A 23,107-nucleotide genomic window follows, 5' to 3' on the forward strand; every position below is an offset into this window, starting at 1 on the left:
CAATAACATCAAATCTCTGCTTTTAGGTCAGGTTTTCCACCAGAATCACAGGGAATGCAGCGCACCAGCAACAGAGCAATGCTTCATATGTATTTCTAATACTACTTTGGAGTAAAATTCTAACTCCAATTAGCCCAAATTATGAGTGGCTGCTGTAGGAGACGTATTTATCCCACTTTCTCCGGTGTATGGAAGGCACCAGGAGAGATTTTCCACCGTTGCCCTGAGCCAGTTAGTTGAAAAGATTCCTGCCAAGCTGTATCCTGCCATGTCTTTACTTCATGCATTTCCATATTTTGGAACAGCCTTTTTTGAGGTTTTATTTTCGTCCAGCGGAAAGTTGCCAAAGGACGTATCTGATGCTGCCATTTATCATCTCCTGTGGAAAATCAGGCTTGGATCCCTGTGTTAGGCTCAGATATCACAACTGAAAGTAAACACACTGCACACAAGATGCACTGATTTATTAATAGGATAAAACTGAAATGTAGTGACATGTTTTTCCACTGTTGAAGCCATAGAGACAATCACTGTCCCATTTATAGACTCGGTGGTGTCGTTCAGCAACTCATTCATAAACTCACACCCAGCACATTCAGGTATTCCAGGAACCATTCCCACACTTCCCTGGTATCCAGAGGTTAACTGTGAGTGCAGGGCTTGCAGCTGCAATCAGTCTGTGGGAGATTTTCCTATGTTCTCTTTTAATTCCTGAGGATTTCTCCACCTGGAATAGCTTTTTAAAGCCTTTCAAGAGCAATAGAGCAAATCAGCTGAGCTTCTTTGGGGTACTAACCTGCTCTTCAGGCAGGAAAATGCATTAAATGTTCTACAAAAATAGGTTTATTTCCAATATACTGTGGGGATTATTCATTACAAAATGAATTATTGGCAAATTATTGGCACTTTGAGGCAACTACAACAGAGAAAAATCTCTGCAATGGAACAGCTTTAAATGTAACACACTCTCTTTTGTGTGTTTCTACTTCTACATTCTGCAATGTCTCAAACTGTAACCCATCCTTTTTGTGAAGCCCTAGCAGCTGTGATTTCATAGCTAATAGTGTTATCAATGTACAGCTTCATGATTCAGCACTGTCTGAAAGGAAGTGATAAATATGAGGTATTACAACTGCCTCAATATACAAATTTCCCTTAAATCAGGAAAGAGCAACCCCTAGGAAGGCAATTAATGTAAGCACTTGGGTTTGACAGCAGGAGAAACCATTGGAAACTAATCCCTATGGATACAGAGGAAGACAAACATCCTATTGCAGTTGTGAGAATGTGTTCTGAAGGAAACCCAGGTATCTTTCTCTTGCTCAGAACAGGCATCCCGGAGTATCAAAAAGCTGAAAACCTTTAGACAAACCCTGCTGTTCACTTCCAAGTGTCCTGATTCAGGAAGGTACAATGAAGAGCTGGGCAGCAGAACATGAACATACACCAGAATGATGATAGATGATGAACCCCAAATGGGTCTTGTGGCAAGAAAAGAGCCTTTAAAATTTAGAAACAATAAAAAGAGAAATGAAGTGCATTGCTGAAGCCCAGATACAACACACAGCCACAAGCCTGCAGAGTACCTCATCCACAACCACTGGCTTATCTGCACCCAGCAGTCATGTGGCAGAACAAGCTGAAGTCACATTTACTGCCTGAGTTTGGCTGTCCACGTTGGAGAAGGATTTGGTCCTGGGCTTTTGAGATTGTTCAGAAACTGCAGGAGAAGCAGCAGCATGGTCAGCCTGCTGGCTCTCCTGCCCCACACCACTGGCAGCAGGCTTCTCCTGGGCTGTCCCAGCAGGGCTGGATTGTCTCCCTGCTTCTGCCTCCTGCTGCTGCAGCATCTGCTCCACCTCGATCTCCAGCTCCAGCTTCTCCTCATCTGCCTGCACGTCCAGCTGCTGCATCAACTCCTGCAGCTTCCTGGCCTTGCGCAGCTCGTTCTGCTGGATGATGGTGCACAGGTGCTCTGTCAGGTGCTCCTTCAGCTCTGTCTTGTGCTGCAGCTCCAGCTTGGCCGCCACGTACTCGGACTCGGCCTTGTCATAGCGCTTCCTGCAAAAGCAGCAGCATTTCTGGAGGGTTCATTCTCACTGCACCTCACACTGACACACAGCAGCATTTCTGGAGGGTTCATTCTCACTGCACCTCACACTCTGACACAGCTGCAGCATTTCTGGAGGGTTCATTCTCACTGCACCTCACACTGACACAGCAGCATTTCTGGAGGGTTCATTCTCACTGCACCTCACACTCTGACACACAGCAGCATTTCTGGAGGGTTCATTCTCACTGCACCTCACACTGACAGAGCAGCATTTCTGGAGGGTTCATTCTCACTGCACCTCACACTGACACACACAGCAGCATTTCTGGAGGGTTCATTCTCACTGCACCTCACATTCTGACACAGCTGCAGCATTTCTGGGGGGTTCATTCTCACTGCACCTCACTCTGACACACAGCAGCATTTCTGGAGGGTTCACTCTCACTGCACCTCACACTCTGACAGAGCAGCATTTCTGGAGGGTTCATTCTCACTGCACCTCACACACTGACACACAGCAGCATTTCTGGAGGGTTCATTCTCACTGCACCTCACACTGACACAGGCACTTTGAGAAGCCCTGGAATACAACGTGCTCTTCAATGCATTGTGCCAGCTGTTTGTGACATGCTGCCACATTTGCAAGAGGGAAGAAAATAAGAATGAGTTGATCAAAACTTCTCTGGGCACTGGGGGCTCTGTTGTGTGTTCCCAGAGTTAACTTGCTCAGATTCACCCATTTTTACTGCTGTTTGAAGAGATGCATCAGTGGCAGCAGAAAGAACCCACCAGAAAGGGCAGTGTTTTCACACTTCCAATGAACTGAAACACCCCAGAGCAGTTGGGTGTTTTTCTAACCCAACCACCCCTACAGATACAGATGCTCCATGGAGCACGTTGACATCTGGATCATGAGCTTTTCTGGCCACCCATAGCCACGTTCAGAAAATCAGGGGCAGCACAGACTGACACAGCACATGACATCAACACAGATGTAGAATTTTACTGGGAGCATCTGTCCTGACACTCACCTCCTGCCAATCTGCACTCCCTGTCATGACAAATTCAGCAAAAAGATTTGAAGTATTTATTGAGTTAAAAGAGAATTTCTAGCACTTTAATGGCTGGTGTCCACATTAATGATGCATCTTTCACTACATCAGTGAACCTGTGTATTAATTCTAATTAAAAGATAGATGCAATTTTGCTCATCAGGGAAGGGAACACAAAGGCTTTTGCAGCCTCACAGAACACTCACAAAACTAGTATTAGTAAGGTGGTTGAATAAAGAATCCAGCTCTTTTGTAAGATCACATTCCAGTATCTGCTTAAACAAAGCAGCAGAAAGATGGGAGAGGTCCTTCACTTAGTGACACAGAAATAAATAAGATACAGAAAAACTTTCCCAAGTATCTTCTTTTATATAATAACTTTTACCCAGCTGTAAAGGCAATGTCTGCAGTGGACAGAAGATGCCCACTTATGTTTCCCCCTCAAGAAAGTCAAGATTTCTCTGGGTCAGATACTAAAGTGGCAAAACCAATGCTATGCTGGAAATATCTGCACAGATAAACCTTTGGGCTGAATTCCCACCTATTAGTTACATTGTATTCACAAAAATTCTATTCCACAGCAATTGTCAAATGCTGCTAACTAGGTATGTGCTCAGGACTATTTAATATTACACTTTTTAATGCACTGAAATGCTTTGTGTTTTATCCTTAGAACAAAAGGCAAATAATAAGAAATTGCTTTAAAAGACTCCACTTAAAAGTAAATTGGCTCATAAGAACTACAACACTGGAAGTATCTACCTCACATTGTCAAATCCCTCCCTCAAGAAAACACCTACTAAATTAATGAAAGTCATTAAGATTTTGGTGAAGTTTACCTACTTGTCCTACTAGCATCTCCTTTTGCTATTGTCATTAAAAACTGCTTCCCTAATGTCAAGGGCTGCTTGTGCTCTTTAGCCAGTAAGCATTTCAAATAGAGATATTATTACAAAACTTGGGTAAGAAGATTTCAGGAGCATTTAATGTTTTTGGAAACCAGATGAAACCTAAAATCCATTGAAATGTTTTTCCTCTTGAGGACATGAAATTCTGGTTCACATGCAATCAGCTACGCTAACTACAGTTAATCTCAGACATTTCAGATTATAATTACACCAAAGACATCTTAATTATTTTAGCTACCACTGCTATTTTTTTCAAGACTAATTACCAGCTTTATTGGCCTGTGGTCAGGATGGTATGGCAGAAGTCAGAAGGAGAAATGAGCATTTAGCACATGGAATGGTGAACCCAAAACCACGGGTGAACGTTTCTGCTTTATGAACTGGCTGCACAAACATGCTGCTGTTTATCTACTGATGTTGTGGTTTACCCACAGCTCACGGGGTGCTCCCATTCATTTCTTGCCTTTAAGGAACTCATCACACCCACAGTGATTAAAGGCACATTGTGAAGGGTTAAAAGCTTCCCTCTTCCTTCAATTTTTGGTCCTAGCTGCAAAAATGCTTCAGCAGGATTATATGTTTTAAGCTTAACTGGTCCCATTGATTCCAGCAGGACCAGAGCTGTCATGAACAAGCAAATTTCCCTGGACAGGATTTTCATTTCAGGACTTTCCAAGAAAAACCTCTTTGCCCCTGAGACAAAGCAAACAACCTTGAAACAATAAAGCAGGACCTGTGTCTTGTGACAGCAGTCTCCAGTCAGAAAACCTGCTTCAGTTCCCAGATTCCAAGGGAAAAATTAGGAATTAAAAAGCATACTTTTACTTCTAGAATAAAAAACCCCCAGACTGTGACTGTTCCAGCTACAGGTTATCAGAGTGCCAGGACTTCATCAGTGCCCAGTGGAGGCAGCAGCATTTTGCCCTCCCTCAGGCAGGGCTGCTCCCTGTGCCCTCCCTGCCACTCACCGTGCATGGGAGTACTCCAGGCTGGCCTGGTCGATGCGGTTCCTCAGGATGCCGATGTCAGCAGACACCATCTCATCCAGAGCCTGCAGCTCCTTCTGAATCCTCTTCAGCTTCACTGTTTCAGCCTGGGTTCTTTTGGATCTGCAAAAAGAAGATTTTTTTTTTTTTTTTTTTTTTGGTGGTTGTTGTTTTATTTTTATTTAAAATTTCCTTTTCAAGCCTCTCTTCTTGACATACCGGGCCCCATTTCACTTGCAGAGCAAGTGACCTCTGTAGGACCTATTGAGAAGGTTTCTCCTTTATGGTGTAGGGCTTTTGATCTTTTTTAGCATCCACAGGGATCTAAAATGCCTGCTATTAAAGGACCAGGGCAAAATTATGTAATGACTATAATCAAAGTGCCTAAAATGGATTGTGTTTCTTCACTGTGGAAACACACAAGAAGCTGCTGTATCTAAGTAGTTCTCAGTGTAAGGAAACAGGAAATGGCTTGGGGGGAAGTGAGAGGGGGAAGGGTTTTTAGTCCTGCAAATATCCCCTTTCAAAGGAGCCCAGTTAGCAGGGGCCAAAAAGTCACCTAACCTAAGCTTGATTTCCATTTTGTAAAATTATTCCCAAAAGGCCCAGCCAAACCCCAATGAAGTGAATGGAAAGTTTTACATTAAACACAAAGGATTTCAATCAAACCTTCTGTAACCTTCTCCAACTAGGCCATTCATTCCTAAGTCCTGAAAATGAAATGTTACTAAGGGCAACAAGCTTTGATGGATTTCACTCCCAAGCCAGCCAAGTGACTTTCCACAAGCTTTTACACCACCTCACTTTGCCATCATTCATCACCAGCAGCAAAATGGGGCTTCTCAAACACTGCTTACACCCAGGGCAGGTCCCTGAAAGCAAGGCTGGGTGTGCAGGCAGGGCCAGCATCTCTCATTTGCCCAGCTGATGCAGGTGGAGGGAAACAGCCAGCCTGTGGTATTGCTGGGAGCCTGAGGAATGCCTCTGAGTGACACAGGTAACTCCTGCTTTGTTTGCAGAACCAAACCTGGTGGCCACATCCATGTTTGATGCCCTGCAGTGACTCAGAATAAAGGTGTTTGTGTTTTATCTCTGCCTGGCAAAGGAAAATGAAATTTTCCTTTGTTCCCCTGTGCTACACAAGGGCTCTGATGGGCAGAACATAACACATGCCTGGGGCAGCACTGCAAGCCTGAAAACTTCACATCACTGTCCCTGATCCAGTGTTATCAGCTGTTCCAACATCCTTCCCTACAAACTTTGCCTTCCTTGGACTCTTAAACTACCTCAGTGCCATGAAGCCTGGTCCCTGAAGAGCAGGAGCTAACCACTGTGAGAATATGTGCAATTTTATAATTTCTAGTCACCCAGTGGTAAAACACTTCTTAAAGCTGGTCATCTCTTTTTTTAACATTTTCACACACTAATGAGCCAGAAGTCCAAACAGAAACAGTTTCTTCTCACAGGTTACAAGTCAAATAAACTTCCCTTATATTCAGCAAAAACAGATCAGGACCAGAGCATGGACAAGCACCTGAACACCCCAACCTTCCAAACATGACCTCACTAACAAATTTAAGGACTTCAGCTACTCCTCCAGTTGTGTAATCATTTGCACACAGAGCTGCAGCCTGGCAAGTGTGAAAAGCTTAGTGACAACTTCCAAGGGAAACGTCCATCACAGCTGCTCACACAGCACAGAGGAGAGGAAAAAGTGAAATTCAATTCAAATATGAAACTGGTTGCAGATGCAGAGTCAGCCCAGCCCCACCTCTCCGCAATGGCTCTGGCCAGCAGTGCCTTCTTGCGTTTGTTCTTCTCTTCTATCAGCCTCTGCTCCTGCTGGAGGATCTCCCACCGGGATTTCTCCTGCCTGCTCATGGACAAGAACATCAAAATCAACAGAAAGTTCATTTCTCTCCCAGAAAGTTCATTTCTCTCCCTGCTGCCCACACTGCAACACAAATATTCACTGTCGTATATTCTAGAGCAAGCTCTTTAAAAAGTCAAAGGAACAATAAAGAGGTTTTGGTTCTGAGGAAAGAAGAATCACCACACCAATAAAACATTTCCAGATCAAATCTGCATAACCAAATAAGTTGCATGGAGCACTTTTCCAGAATTTTTCATGTAAAGGATGTGCTTCCCTATCAGGTAGAAGCAGTTTCAAGTTTCTTACTGGGTGCTGTCACCATCTGTTCGGTCTGCCAACACAGCCTCTTTTTTGGAAATGTTTTTTCCCATAAAACAGATTCTTTCCCAGGTCTGCTTTACAGTACAGCTCCCAAATAATTAAATGGACACAAATGAAAAGCTGGTAGGAGTTATAATGAAAACAAGCAGCAGAGAAGAACAAGAATTTGGTTTTGCCAGCAGTGAAAGACTGATACAGTTTCCATTTTCTAGGCTACATCTCCTCAGGAATAAAACCATGCCAGAGATGGAAGGCCAGGTGTCAGTGAGGGGGCACAACCTGTGGCAGGATTTAGGAGAGACAAAGAACTGTTTGCTGCTTTCCACCTCACCACGTTCTTCATGCCCTCACTCAAGGAGATTGAACTTAAAAATGCCCAAAAGCAGTGCCTGTGTTTTTCCCACCACAAAAATGAGAGGAGCAGCCAGTCCTGCTGGTGAGGAGCAATCTGAGCTCCCAAAGTGCTGCTGCCCTGGTGCAGGGAGTGCAGGCAGGTGATGATCTCAGCAGCACAACCAGCAGCCTCTCCAGGCCCATCTCTGCAAAACACAACCTCCTGCATCCTTCTGAGTTTAGCATTTCAGAGAAGCCACTGGTGCTTCTCCAGATTAGAAAATGGAATTATTTGATCTCGCAGAGCTTCCTGTCAGACACACAAAAGTGGACTCCCAACCAAAGAACGAATCAACAGACAGCAACAAACCCCACCCCATGATTTCACCGACTTACTAACAATTCCACTTTCTTTCTCTCCACGTGGCTGCCGGGCTGTGCAGGGCAGGGCTGGCCGCTGCTGTCCCTGCCATTACACGACTCTGCCGCTGTCCCTCCCTCCGGCTGCTCCCGGCTGTCCCTCTGCCTCTCGCACCCAGGAGCCGGCCCGGGCTGCTGGGGCTCACCGGCCCTGCCTTGTGGAGCAGAGAGCAGCTGCTCCGGGGTGACAGAGGCTGCTCCTCCCTGCAGCCCCAGCCTCTGGCTCTGCTGCTGCAGCGCTTTTTCCCGCTGCAATTGCTGCCGAGTCTTGGGCACGGCCTGGGGGCGAGGCGGCGGCTGCTGCTGCTGCTGGCGGTGGGGTGAGGGCTCGTACAGATCTGTCAGGGTTAAAAACAAATGTCAGTATGCTGGAAAACGCTAAAATATTAAAAGTTTAATAGTTATAAAATGGTTGTAAAAATAGTAATATAATTAGAGTAATAATAATTTGGATTAGGACGACGTGAGACAATAAAAACAAAGAGTTACAGTCTGGGTACCTCTTTCTGGGCAAAATAAGCCCGAAAAAGGACCCACATAAACAGAGGATTAACCCTTAAAAGCAACAGCCTGTTGCATATTCATACACCTCATCCATGATGCATAAATTCCATTCAAACACAGGATTCTGTCTGGGCAGTGTCAGCTTCTTCCTCTGAATCCTAATGGTGTCATCCTGCCCGAGTGAGATGGGAAGAAGTTCATTTCTCCTGATAATGGAGCAATAAATTCACTTTCTCTGAAAGATTCAGGTGTCCTGTGGCTGCTATCTCAGTGCGAGTCCTTTCTTTCAAAAAGTATCCTACATAGCATCGTTTCTATTTTAACATTTTGCTATAACCTAAAACTATATTTACCACACTGCTTTAAGAGAATTAATACAGCATCACTTTCTAACACAACACATATAATATCCATTTGAATATTTGCGAAAAGCCAATCACAAAATACGCATTTTTTTCACAGTATCAAAGACGGGCTCTGCCAGAGCTGTTTTGGGCAAGCAAAAACCATAGTAAGGTGTGGATGGAGGGGCTGAGGGAAGGGATGGAGGTGTGGATGGAGGGGCTGAGGGGAGCACAGAGATGCGGCTGGAGGGGCTGCGGAGATGGGGCGCTGAGGGGCGATGGGAGGCAGGTGCAGCTGCGGGGGCTAACGCGCTGCCGACACCCGGGCTCCTCCTCCGCGCCCCGCTGTCCCCCAGTCCCCGGGCGCTCCCGCCGCGGTCCGTACCTGGGCGCTGCCCCCGCAGCCGCCGCAGCTCCTCCTGCGAGAAGCCGGCCCAGGCCTCGGCCATGGCGCTCCCTCCTCCTCCTCCTCCTCCTCCTCAGGCCCCGCGGCTGCCCCGGCACCGCCGCAACGCCGCCGCAGGCAAACGCCGCGGACAGCCCGGCCTGAGGGGGCCTCGCGGCGCCGCGGCGGCGGGGCGGGGCGGGCAAGATGGCGGCCTGAGGGGAGAGAGAGAAAGAGAGAGAGAGAAAAGCTGCCATAGCGGGCACGTCCGCGGCTCCTGAGAACTCAGTGCCCTAAAGAATCACAGAGTCTATTAGCTTGGAAAAGATTTCTGAGCTTATCCAGTCCAGTCTGTGAGGGAGCAGGGCTCAGTGGGTCCCGGCTAATGGAGAGGGGCAGTCTCTCCCTGAAAAAGCAAACAAACTTTAAGGAACAACACGCCTACCCCCATGCAATTTATGATTCGTAATTAAGTTGTAAGCAGGTGAGATCCTGCTCCAGCGTGTCTACTAAGTTACAGTGACAACACTGAGGAAATCACAGTGTGAGGAAATCAGGGAAGCCCTGGATGCTTTGGGCTGGAAGGGATTAAAGGGATTTAAAGTTCAAGCAGTTGCAAACCCCTGTGATGGGCAGGGACATCTTCCACTAGACCAGGCTGCTCCAAGCCCTGTCCAAGCTGATCTTGAACATTTCCAGGGATGGGGCAACCACAGCTTCTCTGGGCAGCCTGTGCCAGTGCTTCACCCCCTCACAGGGAAGAACTTTGTAATATCTAAACTCAATCTCTCTTCTTTTAGTTTAAAACCATTCCCTCTTGTGCCATCACAATCTGCCCATTTAAAAAATCACTCTCCCTCATTTTCTATAAGCACTGGGAGGCCATCAGGGAAAAATACAATTTTGCCCATATTGGTGTTTTTTAAGATTTTGAGAGGAATAGCGGATTTGTCTTTACAAACAAGCTGTGGGTCTGCTGGGAAATAAAAGAAACAATGGGAAGGATTCCACTGATTGATGAGTGGAAAAAGATATTTGCTTTTACAAATAAACTTTAGGGTTGCTGATAAATGAAATTAGACATTGAAAGATGAAAGAAACAATGGGGAAACCCCTAAATTCTGTAAGAATTAAAAATTAAAAGGGAGGGTTGTACATTGGAGGGAAATCTTTGGTATCAGGTGTTTTGGGAAGTTAGAACCTCTCAAGTACCTCAGCCAATGGGGAAAACCCCCTAAATTCCATAAGAATTAAAAATGAAAAGGGAAGGTTGTACATTAGAGGGGAATCTTTGCTATCAGGTGTTTTGGGAAGTCTGAACCTCTCTCTGAAATGGGGAAAGAGAGAAGGGAAATGCAGCTGGGAAATTGGGATAAAAAGGAGGCTGCGTCCTCCAAAAATTTGAGACCCAGGGGAATGGCCCATAATAAAATAAAGTCAAAAAGGACTCCTCTGTCTCCTTTAGGACATAAACCTCTGGTGTTTGTGGATTGATTTTCCTCACAATCTGCTTTGACCATTGTGCACAAGAATGCACACACTCACTTTCACCCTTAGGTATGAACTGAAAAGACCCCACAACTTCCAGCATTACCCCTCAGCATCCATGAAAAGAAGAATTTTCCTGCCTCTCCCAAACTCCTGTGGCTATGGATGAGTTCACCTCCCACTGGGACACAGCACAAGGGCATGAGCCCCTGGCTTAGCTGCAGCATCCCAGGAGCCTGGAGCCTTAAACAACCCATATGGGCATGAACAGGGATGTTTTCAGCTCCAGTCTGGGAGGGATTAGTCAAGCTCCCAAGCCCTGCTGCCTCCCTGAGCAGATCCAGGGCCGTGCAGGACTCTGCGCTTCCAGCAGCTCCCGTGACTAACGTGTCCCATAAACACTGCTTGGAGGGAATGCTCCCTGAGCTGCCTGTAAATGTTTCTGATGGGATTTGAGTGCCTTGGGGTGTCGTGCCCAGAGCCTGCAAGACTTCCCTGGTGGTCAAGACTTCCTATCTTTCCTAAGATAGGAAATGCCAAGTCATGGTGGCTGGGCCTTAGAAGCCCCTCTCTTCCACCTTCAGACCTCTGCTTATCTCTCTGTCAGACTGTAAGTCACTTTTCTTTAACCCTGGCTATTGGACAATTTCCAAAACCCCTGTAACCTATATAAAGGGCTGTTTTAGCCTGGTTCTGGTGGAAGAGCTGCCCTTGGGAACCTTCACAGGAAGGTTCCCAATGAAGACATCACTGTGGAACCTCACACAGCCTTCTCCTCTCTCTCCCTGCAGCACCTAGCAAGCTGAGAGCTGAAATCACAATGAGCTGATTGTAAGAGTCTGAATGAGGGATGCTGGACTCCAGGGGCTCTCCAAAATGCAGTTTATTACATCCAAGAGGTTGCAGCAGGACAGGGTTGAGGGTGACAGAGCTGTGCCCACAGCTGTCAGCTCCAGCTGCAGGCAGGCCTGGAGACCCTTAGTTTAGGTTACAATGCATTATAGACTTTTCTTTTGGTTACAATGCATTATATGCTTTCCTCTGCTGAGCATCTTAATACAGTAGAACCAATCTATACCTTAACTATTATCTGTAGCCTGTCATAACTGCTATAATTGCCATATTCATGTTACTGTTCTCCAATCACTAAAAGTCAGTGCATTACAGTTTAACCATAACCCAACGCTGACTGAAACACTCTCAAACTCCAGGGAGTCCAGATGGCAGAACCAGGTGTCAGCTTGAATTTTACAATGGAACAATGTTGGCTTACAACAAGGTGTAGGCACCTAATTCCCTTTGAGATGCCTATATGAGATCATGACTCTAAATCTGGTGTCTAAATCACAGCAATGGGCAGTACCAAACCCAGAGATATCGACTGAATGTGCTTCACCAAGTACAAACACCAGATCTCATCCTGAACCTCAGCTGTTCTTTCTTCTTGCAACTTTTAGCACCACAAACAAAAGCAAAGCACCATATCCAATTTATTGCTGCAGATATCCCAGGCACAAAGCTCCCACGTGTTTTATGGAAAAAGTAAAAAGAGTTTGGAGTTGTTAACTCTGACGCTATGGGCGAGGCAGCAATCCCTGCTAACAGTTTCCATCAGCCCAGGGTTTAATTGCCAGCCATTGGGCCAGCCTGCTCCAGGAACAATTGTGAAGTCATTTCATGGAGCATTTACCAACAGCAGGCTCAGAAAACAGAGGCTGGCCATGTTCTCTGGCTGATTAAAATCCTGTGAGCAGAACAGGGCACTGAATATTTGCCCCTTAGCAATGAATGTTTCTCCTCCAGCCTTTGCCTGGAGGAGAAAATAGAAACCTTTTCCCCAGGTTAGATACCCCCACAAACTTTTCCTCTTACATCTGGGGCTGGATTTGAGTCCTGAATCTTTCTGTGCTTCAAGAGCTGCTCTGTCACGAGCAGACCTGGAGACCTCCACGACTGCTGCATCCGTTTTCTCTTGGCCTCATTGCCCTGGAGTCTGCTGAGCAGGAGCAGCCAGCACCAACAGATCACAAAAACATCTTTTCTTGTGCAGCTCCCAAATCAACGTGGAAATGTCATCATGGGCTGGCAAATTGGGCTGCCCAGGTCAGGGCTCAGGGTCAGACCTCAGATGACATTTCAACCCAGGACAGGAGCAATTTGTACCAGGGCATGAGATCAATTTGCATTGGTTCATACTGAAAACTTGTGGGGTTTTTAGGAGCTAAATCAGATCTTCAGGAGTCAAAGGGCTCCCTGAGTTAGATGTATATTTAAAGGTTCATTTTAAAAGTTCACTGCTCTGCATGCTGCCACAGAAACACACAAAGCAACATTTTCCCAGTAAAGGACTGAGCCCTGATGTGAGACAGGGAAAAGCTTGAATAAGGAAGGAGAGTTTCCTTTCTGCTTGCATTTCAGACCCTATCATGAGCTTCCAAGGATTCTGGCATACAATTCAAGAGACCTAGGGAAAAAACATCCTGAAAATAACAGAGCCAAAAATTCCTAAATAATTAGCCCCTTTTCTCACCAAAAAAAAAAAAAATCTATTAAACCATATCCATGTCAATACTACCCCATTCTTTCCCAGATAATAACACAGGCTGGCTTAGGAAGAACCACCATGTCCAGATAAGCTATGGCACTATGTGAGCAAGGAGCAAGTCTTTTGTTTTGATAATAACTCAGGATTTAATTTGTCCTTTAAAATCACTTTTGAGATCCATGAATATTTATTTTGTTGATTGTCTGCTGGGCCGTCTCAGGCTTCAAAGCCTGAGATGAACAATTGAATTTCTTAGCAGAAGATTGAATTAAAAAGTACAGCATTATTCCTTCTCCTCAGTTTCTGTTCCCTTAACTGCCTGGTAAGTGGGATTAAGTCAGCACTGTCATTTCTGGGACCAAGGCAGTCTTTTGGTTTGTAAGAATTTCATAGAGGAAAACCAAAATCCACTTATCTAAAGAGCTACTGAGTGAAAAAAAAAAGGTGTCATAAAACTCCCTGGTTTTTACACAAGATAAACCAAAGTTTTTCAACATCTCTTGATTTGTGGGTCTGTACAAATTTTGTAGGGAAAAGGCAAACTTCCCAAGACATCTCAGCTTTTCAGGCCCCCACCCTGTGTTTTCATGCTTCAACTTTTGAGCTTTTACCTTAACATAAGTTCAGCTTTCAAAAACTAAAACCTGAACTAGAAGGAAGCTCAGCATGCAATAATTTTTTTTTTTTTTAATTCCTATGGACATTTTTTGAGTCTTTCATTCTTCACTGTATTTAAGATAAATTTTCCATACAGACAAACATATTGTGTAATAACTCCTCATCTTAAAGTATTTGTGTAAAAGAAAACCTAAACATGATTAAACCCTGGCTAATTAAAAGCACCATAAAAAAAGCTGGGAAAACAAAATAAAATTCATTACTACCAGAAATATCCTGGAGATTATAAACTTACCGTTTTGGCTGGCAAACTGGAGCTGAACATAAAACAAGTGGAAATGAGCAATTACTGATATATATTTTTGTATAGTTTAAGAAATATTGTTGCAGCTAATTCCTTTTAAAAGATACTACAAATCATTAAAAGAATACTTTTTATAACTCCAAGTTTAATATTTCATGACAGTTCTAGAATGCATTAAATTGCCTTGCCTTATGTAAAAGTCATAATTCAAATCTTTATACAGAAAAAACTAGAAAGCAATTGCTTTCATTCTAACCCGTTGTGTAAAAATGATAATCTAGCTGTCAAAACAGTTGATAAAACTAAAGATTTGAAGAGAAATTTGCTGAAGGTTTGTTATCTTTGGCACAACTTGAGTGATTAGAACCGCTGTGCTAAACAAATTGAGTATTCATCAAACAAACTTCTTGTTGTTACACTCTCCAGAGAGTGAACTGTGCTTGTTTAGTCTGGATGGGAGAGAAGTGTGGGGGAGAGGACATGATAATTGTCTTTAAATATGTAAAGATAGAGGGTGATGTGTTTTCAGGGTCTGTGGAGGATAGAGGTGAAGAAGAAAGTGAGACTTGGGTTAGAGATGAGGAGTCAGGGCAGCAAAACACAGAGAGGATTGACTGAAGACCACCACAGAATCTCCATTCACGTATTTTTAAAAATAAACATCTTCTGGACAAGGTCAGTAAAGCCCTGGGAGAGTGAGATGCAGGTTTGGAGATTCCAGGTGTGTGGATCCCCACGCAGGTTCCCCAGGAGATGGGGACCCACAGACCCAGGGCTCAGGCTGCTCTGCAACTTTGGGCATTGCTTTGTGCATCATTTCTGCTCTGAGTGCTGGCCAGCTCCTGCCAGCCCTGCTCCTGTGACTGTGGTGCTTCCCACACCATTCCCACACCATTCCCACACCATTCCCAGTGCTGTCCCATCCCCATCCCCTTCCCCATGGGCGCCAGCAGCTGGATCACTTTGGGTGCCAGTTAGCCCTGCAGCTCCTGACAAAGAAAAGTTTTACCTCTGAGAGGGTGAATCTATGTGGGAAATTCTTGTGTTTCCAGGACAAGACAGAAGGACAGATGGCTGCCAAACCCAAGAGGCAGCAGTGCTTGGAAGATATATTTGCAGCAGGGTATTATATGATGGGAAAATCACTTTATTGCCATCACGTGCCAGTCGGCCCTGATGTGACAGCTGAGCCACTTGATGTCTGTCCTTCCTGCTGCACACGGAGGATGTTGTCCTCTCACCTCTCAGCTGCAGGCAGGCCTGGACATCCTTAGTTCAGGTTACAATGCATTATAGACTTTTCTTTGCTGAGCATCTTAATACAGTAGAACCAATCTACACCTTAACTTTTATCTCTAGCCTATCATAACTGCTATAATTACCATATTCATGTTACTGTTCTCCAATCACTAAAAGTCAGTACATTACAGTTTAAGCTAGAAGTTGTTTTTCAGTTTTCTTGCAGTGGAAAATTCTGAGACCTTTTTTCCTACTTGCAACATTTGCTGACTTGTTTGCCTGTGCTGTCTTTCTGCTTGGTAAAAGCATCTTCTTGTTTTCCTCTAAGTCATAAAAACCCCTTCTAACTAACACACCCTTTGCCTCCTTGGTTATCCACTAAGACTGGCTCAGAAATTCTTTTTTTCTATATCAAAACTTGCTTTCATTTCTATTCCTTCTTTAGATTCTACATTTAAAAATCTTTCTGCTAAGCACACACATATCTGTGAGACTTTCTTGTCAAACTTTCATCCTTCCCAGCACTGCCCATGTCTGGAAGGGCTGTGCCCTCCCAGCTCCTGCCTCCACCTGCAGCCTCAGCCACTCTGCAGATAATTCCTGCTACAATTTGGAAGTCTTTAAGAGGAAACGTTGTGTCTTTCCTGCAATAAAGTTCACAAAATGTCGATGCTTTGTCTGTGTAACAAGCACACAAAAAGAAGATATAAAACCCCACGTGTTTATAGATGCTCTCAGTGAGCTGCTCTGTGCCAAGGCTGGATCTGTGAGGAGGTTTTCAAAGGATTTCTCTGCTTGGATCTCACCAGGGCTTCAGTGGGTAACTCCTTGCCATGGCATTGGAAAGTTACCCCATCAGTTTCCTGCTGCCTTTCACAATATTTGTGTAGAAGCTTTTTTTTCCCCAGCACTTTTTGCAGAAGAGAGTGTTTGCTTTAGTTTTTGAACAATGCCATGGCTGCGCACCAGCTGACACCCACAGGGCCACGAACTAATGAGGGTTTCCAAGTGTTGGTGTCACTGGCAGGGTTTGAAGCAGAGCTATAAAGGCTGCAGACAGGCAGGCTGCTGGCCAGGGAGGCTTAGCAGCTCTTTGGTGAGGTATCTGAGATAGTTGGAGAGAGATCTGTGCCACACCCTGGCTGCAAACCCTGATATCACAGAGCTCAGCCTGCAATAATTGGAGAGGGGAATTGTCACAGACATTTTTTTATAGAAATCTTTTCTTTAAGACTTGTTCATTTTCTGGGAAGCTGAAGCTCCAAAAAGAGAATGTAAACAATGATTATCAGCTGCTGTAGAATACAATAAGATGCACCTGAGATTGGTTCATGTTCCATGTGTACAATTAAGGGCCAATCACAGGGCAAGCTCTCTAGAACACAGGGACAGAGAACTCTCTTGTTTTTAAATTCATTCTATTCTATTCTTAGCTTAGCAGTCTCTGCAAGCTCTCTCTTTATTCTTTTTAGTATAGTTATAATATTATATATTATATATCAATAAATCAAGCCTTCTGATCAAGAAACAAAATTCTCGTCCTTCTCTCACCACAGTGACCGCCTAAGTCACTGTAATAGGGAATAAAGATTGAAACAGCAGCAACCAAAATTAGATCCCTGACTGCTGCAGCAGCAAGGTGAAAACAAGGATGCCTGGTTTCTTCCAGTGGTGGAAGATTCTGGTTTTGGAGCTGAGCTAAGAGGAAAGATTTAATGTAATGAGGAAAGCTCGATTCATTTTGGGTCAACCAAAACCATTCTGCTTGACCATTAACAAAATCTTCTGGTTTGCTTGGAGACTATTCCATCTTTTTGTAAAAATGTCAAAAACCACAACCCTTTTCCTTTTAAATTGAGGTCTATTGAAAATGGAAAGAAAAAAGAAAGAGTCAAACTAAATAATGTTCAATAAAGCAAACGGCTTCAGCTGAAAATGCTGAAGTGAAACATTTCAATATTTAAGGAAGTAAAGGAAGACTTCTATTGTTTTCTCTTGTCATTGACTGACTTCAGCCCAGATTTGTGAGTTATCTTGGTTGCCTTCATTTTCACAGGGGACTTAATTTTTATTTTTCAATTCATTTAATACTCTCTTCTTGTGCAGTTTGAGGTACAAAAGATCAGGTTCAGCAAAGGTTCATAAGAACATGGCTGAGCTGACAATTTGCACAAATATCAGGCAAACTTCAGGGTTTTTCCCCCCTTTTGCATTTTAGTTTTCCTTTGAAATTGTACCTGAATTTCAAGAAGCTGGGGGGTTCTCAAGACCCCCACAACAAACAGAATAGAACTGTCAAAGCCTGTGTGCTCTGCTGGCTAACCTGCACACCACAAAAATTCAGATGCCATCTTCAGTCCTGCAAAATATTAAGCCAGGCATTTAAGATTTACCCCAGTGATTAAGCATGAGCAGCCTGTAATTGTTTCCAGAGCCCTCTGCTAGCAGGAGAAAAGGCTCTGCAATCCCTGTCCACGTGCTCAGTGTAGCAATGCACTCACCAGCACAGAAACTGGAGATGAGCTGGGGAGGACAAGCTGATATCCTGAGTTCTGAGAACAAGCCAGCCTTAACTCTGAGTCCAGCATGGCCTGTCCAGCTCAGAAAAGCAGGATTATTTATTCAGCAGTGTGTTTTTTCATCTGTGTCCTGCCTGGAGCAACACCTGTGCACCAGCAAGTAGAAACCCCTCCTAAGTACATGTGGTCACATTCAGCCTGCAATTTTTCATCTGCTTTGGGAGTGTTAAATGAAGATCAACTGCTGAAATCGGCCTCATTTGGGGAGTCTGACTTTACAGAGGAGACCTTTGTCCTCCAGGTTTTTACATGAAGCCCCAAAGATTGCAGAATTTCTGTGTGAGCCACAAAACAATCCCAGAGAGCATCTGCCTCACATCCCAAACTGCTCCCTCCATGCAAATCTACTGGTGGATTTTTCCCACAGACTGTTTGGTCATGAAAAGAGATCTTCCCCCAACTTGCTCAGGGCTTCAGAAAACCTCAGAGAAAAACTTCAGCAGCCCCAGCCCAAGTTTGAAAGCAAATTCAAGGGTTTGCCCTTGCCTTTGAACACAGCAGGGCTCTGCTCCAACAGGTTGGATCTCAGGGGCCACCTTGCTCCCAGGATTTAAAGCGGACCACATGTGAAATGGAAACTACCTCTTGATGTTATATTTTATTTTGTTTTTAAATAGGAGAATTTAGGGCCTATGGTTATTATTATTATTATTATTATTGTTACTATTTTTATGGCAAATTCAATGTATTGCCTTCCCTCCTTAATGAAGGGAACCGGAGAAATTCACCAGAGCTCCATTTCTCCTACTTTCTAGAAACAGTACCTTCAAATCCTTTGTAGAAAAATAACCACAATTTTCCCCTCTTCTCTCTCCCCCCTGAGATGGGGTTTTCATCAGCTCAGACCATTTTTCTTCCACCACCTCTTTATCTGAGCCTCTCCTCAAAGGTTACATTTATTTTCTGAGGTCCACAGCCAGGACAAGGGTACAGAGGGTGCAGCTGATGCTGCCTTTTGAGAATCACTGCAAGAGGCACAAGCCTGGGGGGAAGGATGTCTCTGGAAATGCCCCAGCCCAGTTCACCCAGCCAGGCCTCTCCAGAGCAGCTGGAGTTGCTGCCATCGTGTCCTTGCAGCCCCTGAGCTGTGCAAACTCCTTTTCTCCCCCTTCCCCAGCCCTGCCTGTTGCCTGCACATCTGGTGGCTCCTCTGTGCAATCATTGCTTCATCTCTGCTCAGCTCCAGGCTGGAATGGAGCTGTTCTCCCTCCCCTGGGACCCTGAGTGCATCTTCCTCTCCTCACCCAATTCACTGTGCAGGGGATCCTTCCATCCCTTCTAACAGGGTCCTGTTCCAGGATGGAAATCTTGGCACACTCCTCAAGCAGATGATCTCAGATAAGCCCACTGCTGGGGAGAGAGGTTCACCACCCTCCATGGAAACTTTGCAAGCTCTGGTTTTCATCCAGATGAGATTTTTTTAAAAAATTTAAATCTGAACAAAAATGCTTCAATCTTTACAGCGTGAGAGAGGAGTGCAAAAACACATCACTGCCATTATAGTGGAGGAGTAAAAAAAGTAGTTCAAGCTGAATTTGAAGAACCCTGGTGCTGAAACAAATGGGTTTCTCTTGTTTAATTTAGATGAGAATGGTTCTTCTGCCAGAAATGGTCTCTGCTTGCTTCAGTGAGGGAGGGGCAGCATTTGCTGTCTCCTGCCCAAGCCCATCTCCCCATGGATGGGGTGGTTGGCACCAAACCTGGCACCGACCCCATGGAATTCCACGGTGGACCTGGCAGTGCCAGTTCAGACCTGCAGTGAGGGCCAGAGCTGAGCCTGCACAGGGAGCAGAGAGGGCTGGCAGCAACTTTTAACCACATTTACACATTTACACAGCAGGGAGCTCTTCCATCAAAGCAGGTCTGTGCACAGCCTCAGGGGTGTGTTTTACTCAGCATAAGTATCTTATCTTACATTATTCTGTTCTTGTGCACAGAGGAATGTTTTCATTTGTGTGCTCACCCATCTGCTCGTGGCCAAAGCCAGGTTTGTTCTGGTTTGCAGAGCTGAGTCCTGGCCATGCTGCCCCTCAGCTCCTGCTCCTCCAGGTCATCTCTGCCAGCCTGTGGTGCCAGCAGAGCTCCTGGGACGTGCAGTGGCCCCATCTGCACCATGACCCAGGGCTCACAGCTGAATGGCAGCAGCAGGAACTGCCTGCAGGGAAGATGTTGAGAAAGAGATGAGGAAAAACTGCATCTCACCCCAGCCAAAAACACAACTCACTTCCACACGCCCACCAAGCACTGGGACCGTGGCAAAGCCAAGCTTAAAGGGGCCACTCAGCCCCCAGAGCATCTTTAATTGTGCTTTTCTATGTCAAACCCAGACGGTGCTGGGAGAAAACAGATTGACAGCAAATCCTTTCATGTCTCTGCCTGCAAACAGCATCACCCAGGGGAGCACAGCCCCTGTCTTGGAAAGGCAGCAGGAAGGTGAAAACAAGGATGGCTGGGTTCTTCTAGATTCTGGTTTTGGAGCTGAACGAAGAGGAAAGCCTTAATGCAATGAGGAAAGCTCGATTCATTTTGGGTCAAGCAAAATGTTTTTGCTTGACCCGTAACAAAATCTTCTGGTTTGCTTGGGGACTATTCCATCTTTTAAAAAAGAGGACTGGGGCTGGGACTACAGCTCTGCCAGCTGCCCTGGAGCCCGGCTGCATCAGCCTTTAAAAAACACTTACAGGAATGGAAGGGTGGGAAGGGGGGAGAAAAAGAAATGGTATTTGCGGAGGCCCATTCCTCAGCACACTTTTCATGTGTGCCAAAGTTTGTTGGCATGGCTCTGAGTTTGATAGGGAACATCTGGGCTGCTGTTGCTGCCTGTGAATTGGCTGAGGGCAGGAACAAAAGGGGTTTGTGCAGGAATGCACGGGGAGGGACAGCTGGGAGAGCAGAAACACAGCCATGCTCCCTGAGCAAGAAAGCCTAATGCACATCCCATGTTCCTGCTTTTTAACAGGGGATAAAAGCCTTCCCCAGCCCCCACTCTTCTCTTCTCTTCTCTTCTCTTCTCTTCTCTTCTCTTCTCTTCTCTTCTCTTCTCTTCTCTTCTCTTCTCTTCTCTTCTCTTCTCTTCTCTTCTCTTCTCTTCTCTTCTCTTCTCTTCTCTTCTCTTCTCTTCTCTTCTCTTCTCTTCTCTTCTCTTCTCTTCTCTTCTCTTCTCTTCTCCTTTCCCCTTTCCCCTTTCCCCTTTCCCCTTTCCCCTTTCCCCTTTCCCCTTTCCCCTTTCCCTTCTCCTTCCCCTTCTCACAATTAAAAGATAACTATCATGTGAATATTCAGAAAAGCTTTAGTGATATATATTTATGTTATTGTAGTTCAGATGTCCTCTGCTCTCCCCACAGTTCCTTTTCCCCCTGTGTTGTGGCCATCACACAGCCTGGGCTGTCCAGGACAGGTACAAAGAAGCTGCACAGGTGTCCCTTGCATGGGGCAGCTGGGAATGGAAAATCAGCACCTGAGCTCCAATCCAGTGACAAGAAAGCAGTTTCCACTGATAAATGGCACAGAAGAGCTGACTGACAGACCTTGGGAGGGGCCAGGGCTGGCTGATCCAAGCCCCAGGGGTATAAAACACTGAGCATCCATCTTGAAGATTAACCAGCCATGTGGTGTCCACGAGGGGCAGTTCTCAGTGCTGCAGCTTTCCCCTTGTGTAGTCCTTTGTTGTATTTTTGTTAAGGTTTAATAAACCTCTTTAAATTTTCAAAGTGAGCAGTTGTTTCTCACAACTTGGTGTACACATCCCTCTTCCTTGACAGGAAAACCCTCCAGGGAAGCCCTCTGGAGCAAAACCTAAAGACAAAGGGTCCAGGTCAGCAAAGACCCTTGGGTCTGGCAGTGCAGGTACTGGAACCCAGGAAATTCCTCTGGCTGCCCTGGGGGACTCCAGACCCTGCCAGGGGGCTCAGAGACCCTGGCACAGAGCCCAGGACCCCTGTGCCTTTGATCTTGACCCATGGAAAAAACAATTACCAACATTTGCATGAAGAATTACGAGTCAAGAGAGTTTAAAAATAATAATAGCTAGTTGGTCACAGGGTGAAAAATAGATTTTTGGGTTTTTTTTAGAATGGGGGTTCAGGAGGCAAGGGGGAGGAATCTGGGCATGTCCAGCCTTTCTCCTTCTTCTTCTTGGCCTCCATCTCCTGCTGTGATGTTGGCACTTTTGGATTGGTTTAGAGTAGCAGCTCACTGTCTAACATAGGTGATGGGTGTTGGAAAGTAATTGTAAATATTGTAGTTTTTAGTATAAAAAGACAACACCAGTGTGCCTCAACCCGACCTGCCAGACAGACCTATGGTGGGTCAGAGAAAGAATTTTATAGACAAGAAACAATAAACAACCTTGAAAACAAGAATAAAAGAATCCTGACTCCTTCTTTGACTGCCGGGCTGGGAAAAGAGACTCGTACACATCTCGGGGTCACTCTGACCAGCAGAGATCCTGAGAGGCAGGCAGCTTTTCCCAGCTCCAATCTCCTCCCCAGGTCTCAGCTGTGTGCCTATGCTCCATCATTTGGAGCTGACCTCACACCAGCCATGAACCCCAACCCTGCTGGCAGCGGGATCAGCCTGGGCTGCTGGCTCCGGGGCTGGGCACGTTTGCAGATAAGCTTCCCTCAGAGATATTTGCATTTCGATGACATCAGTGTCAAGACAGCTTTTGGGCAGAGCCAAGCCAGCTCCCAGCAGCCAAAGAAAGCAGCCAGGCTGGCCAGGGGCTGTGCAGAGCAGGGAGGGAGGGCAGCAGCCCTGTGTGATGGTATTCACAGTGGTCTGAGGATGAGGGGAGAGATGAAGATCTGACTCCATGTTTCAGAAGGCTTGATTTATTATTTTATCATATATATTATATTAAAAGTATACTAAAAGAATAGAAGAAAGGATTTCATCAGAAGGCTAGCTGAGAATAGAAAAAGAAAGAATGAATAACAAAAGCTTCTGTCTGGGACTCTGTGTCCGAGCCAGCTGACTGTGATTGGCCATTAATTAGAAACAACCACATGAGACCCATCACAGATGCACCTGTTGCATTCCACAGCAGCAGATAATCATTGTTTACATTTTGTTCCTGAGGCCTCTCAGCTTCTCAGGAGGAAAAATCCTAAGGAAAGGATTTTTCATAAAAGATGTGTGTGACAGCCCCGGGCAG

General features: G+C 45.3%; 1 protein-coding gene across 1 annotated transcript; it reads right to left on the minus strand.

The window, feature by feature from the left end:
- Positions 1-443: 443 nt before the first annotated feature.
- GORAB (golgin, RAB6 interacting) lies at positions 444-9,269 on the minus strand. The gene is made up of 5 exons (XM_064720213.1): positions 9,180-9,269; positions 7,927-8,284; positions 6,771-6,872; positions 4,982-5,122; positions 444-2,061 (listed from the first exon to the last, which is right to left on the minus strand). The coding sequence occupies exons 1-5, from the start codon at positions 9,241-9,243 to the stop codon at positions 1,623-1,625; spliced, it is 1,104 nt and encodes a 367-aa protein (XP_064576283.1). The 5' UTR covers positions 9,244-9,269; the 3' UTR covers positions 444-1,622.
- Positions 9,270-23,107: the final 13,838 nt, after the last annotated feature.

Source organism: Zonotrichia leucophrys, chromosome 8, assembly GCF_028769735.1.
Source record: "Zonotrichia leucophrys gambelii isolate GWCS_2022_RI chromosome 8, RI_Zleu_2.0, whole genome shotgun sequence".
Classification (NCBI taxonomy): domain Eukaryota; kingdom Metazoa; phylum Chordata; class Aves; order Passeriformes; family Passerellidae; genus Zonotrichia; species Zonotrichia leucophrys.

Coding starts and splice junctions, on each gene's coding strand:
- GORAB (XM_064720213.1), bottom strand. CDS start 9,243: ATGGCCGAGGCCTGGGCCGGCTTCTCGCAGGAGGAGCTGCGGCGGCTG. Junction 8,285..9,179: donor GCTGCGGGGGCAGCGCCCAG/GTACGGACCGCG, acceptor TAACCCTGACAG/ATCTGTACGAGCCCTCACCC. Junction 5,123..6,770: donor GCCAGAGCCATTGCGGAGAG/GTGGGGCTGGGC, acceptor TTCTTTTTGCAG/ATCCAAAAGAACCCAGGCTG.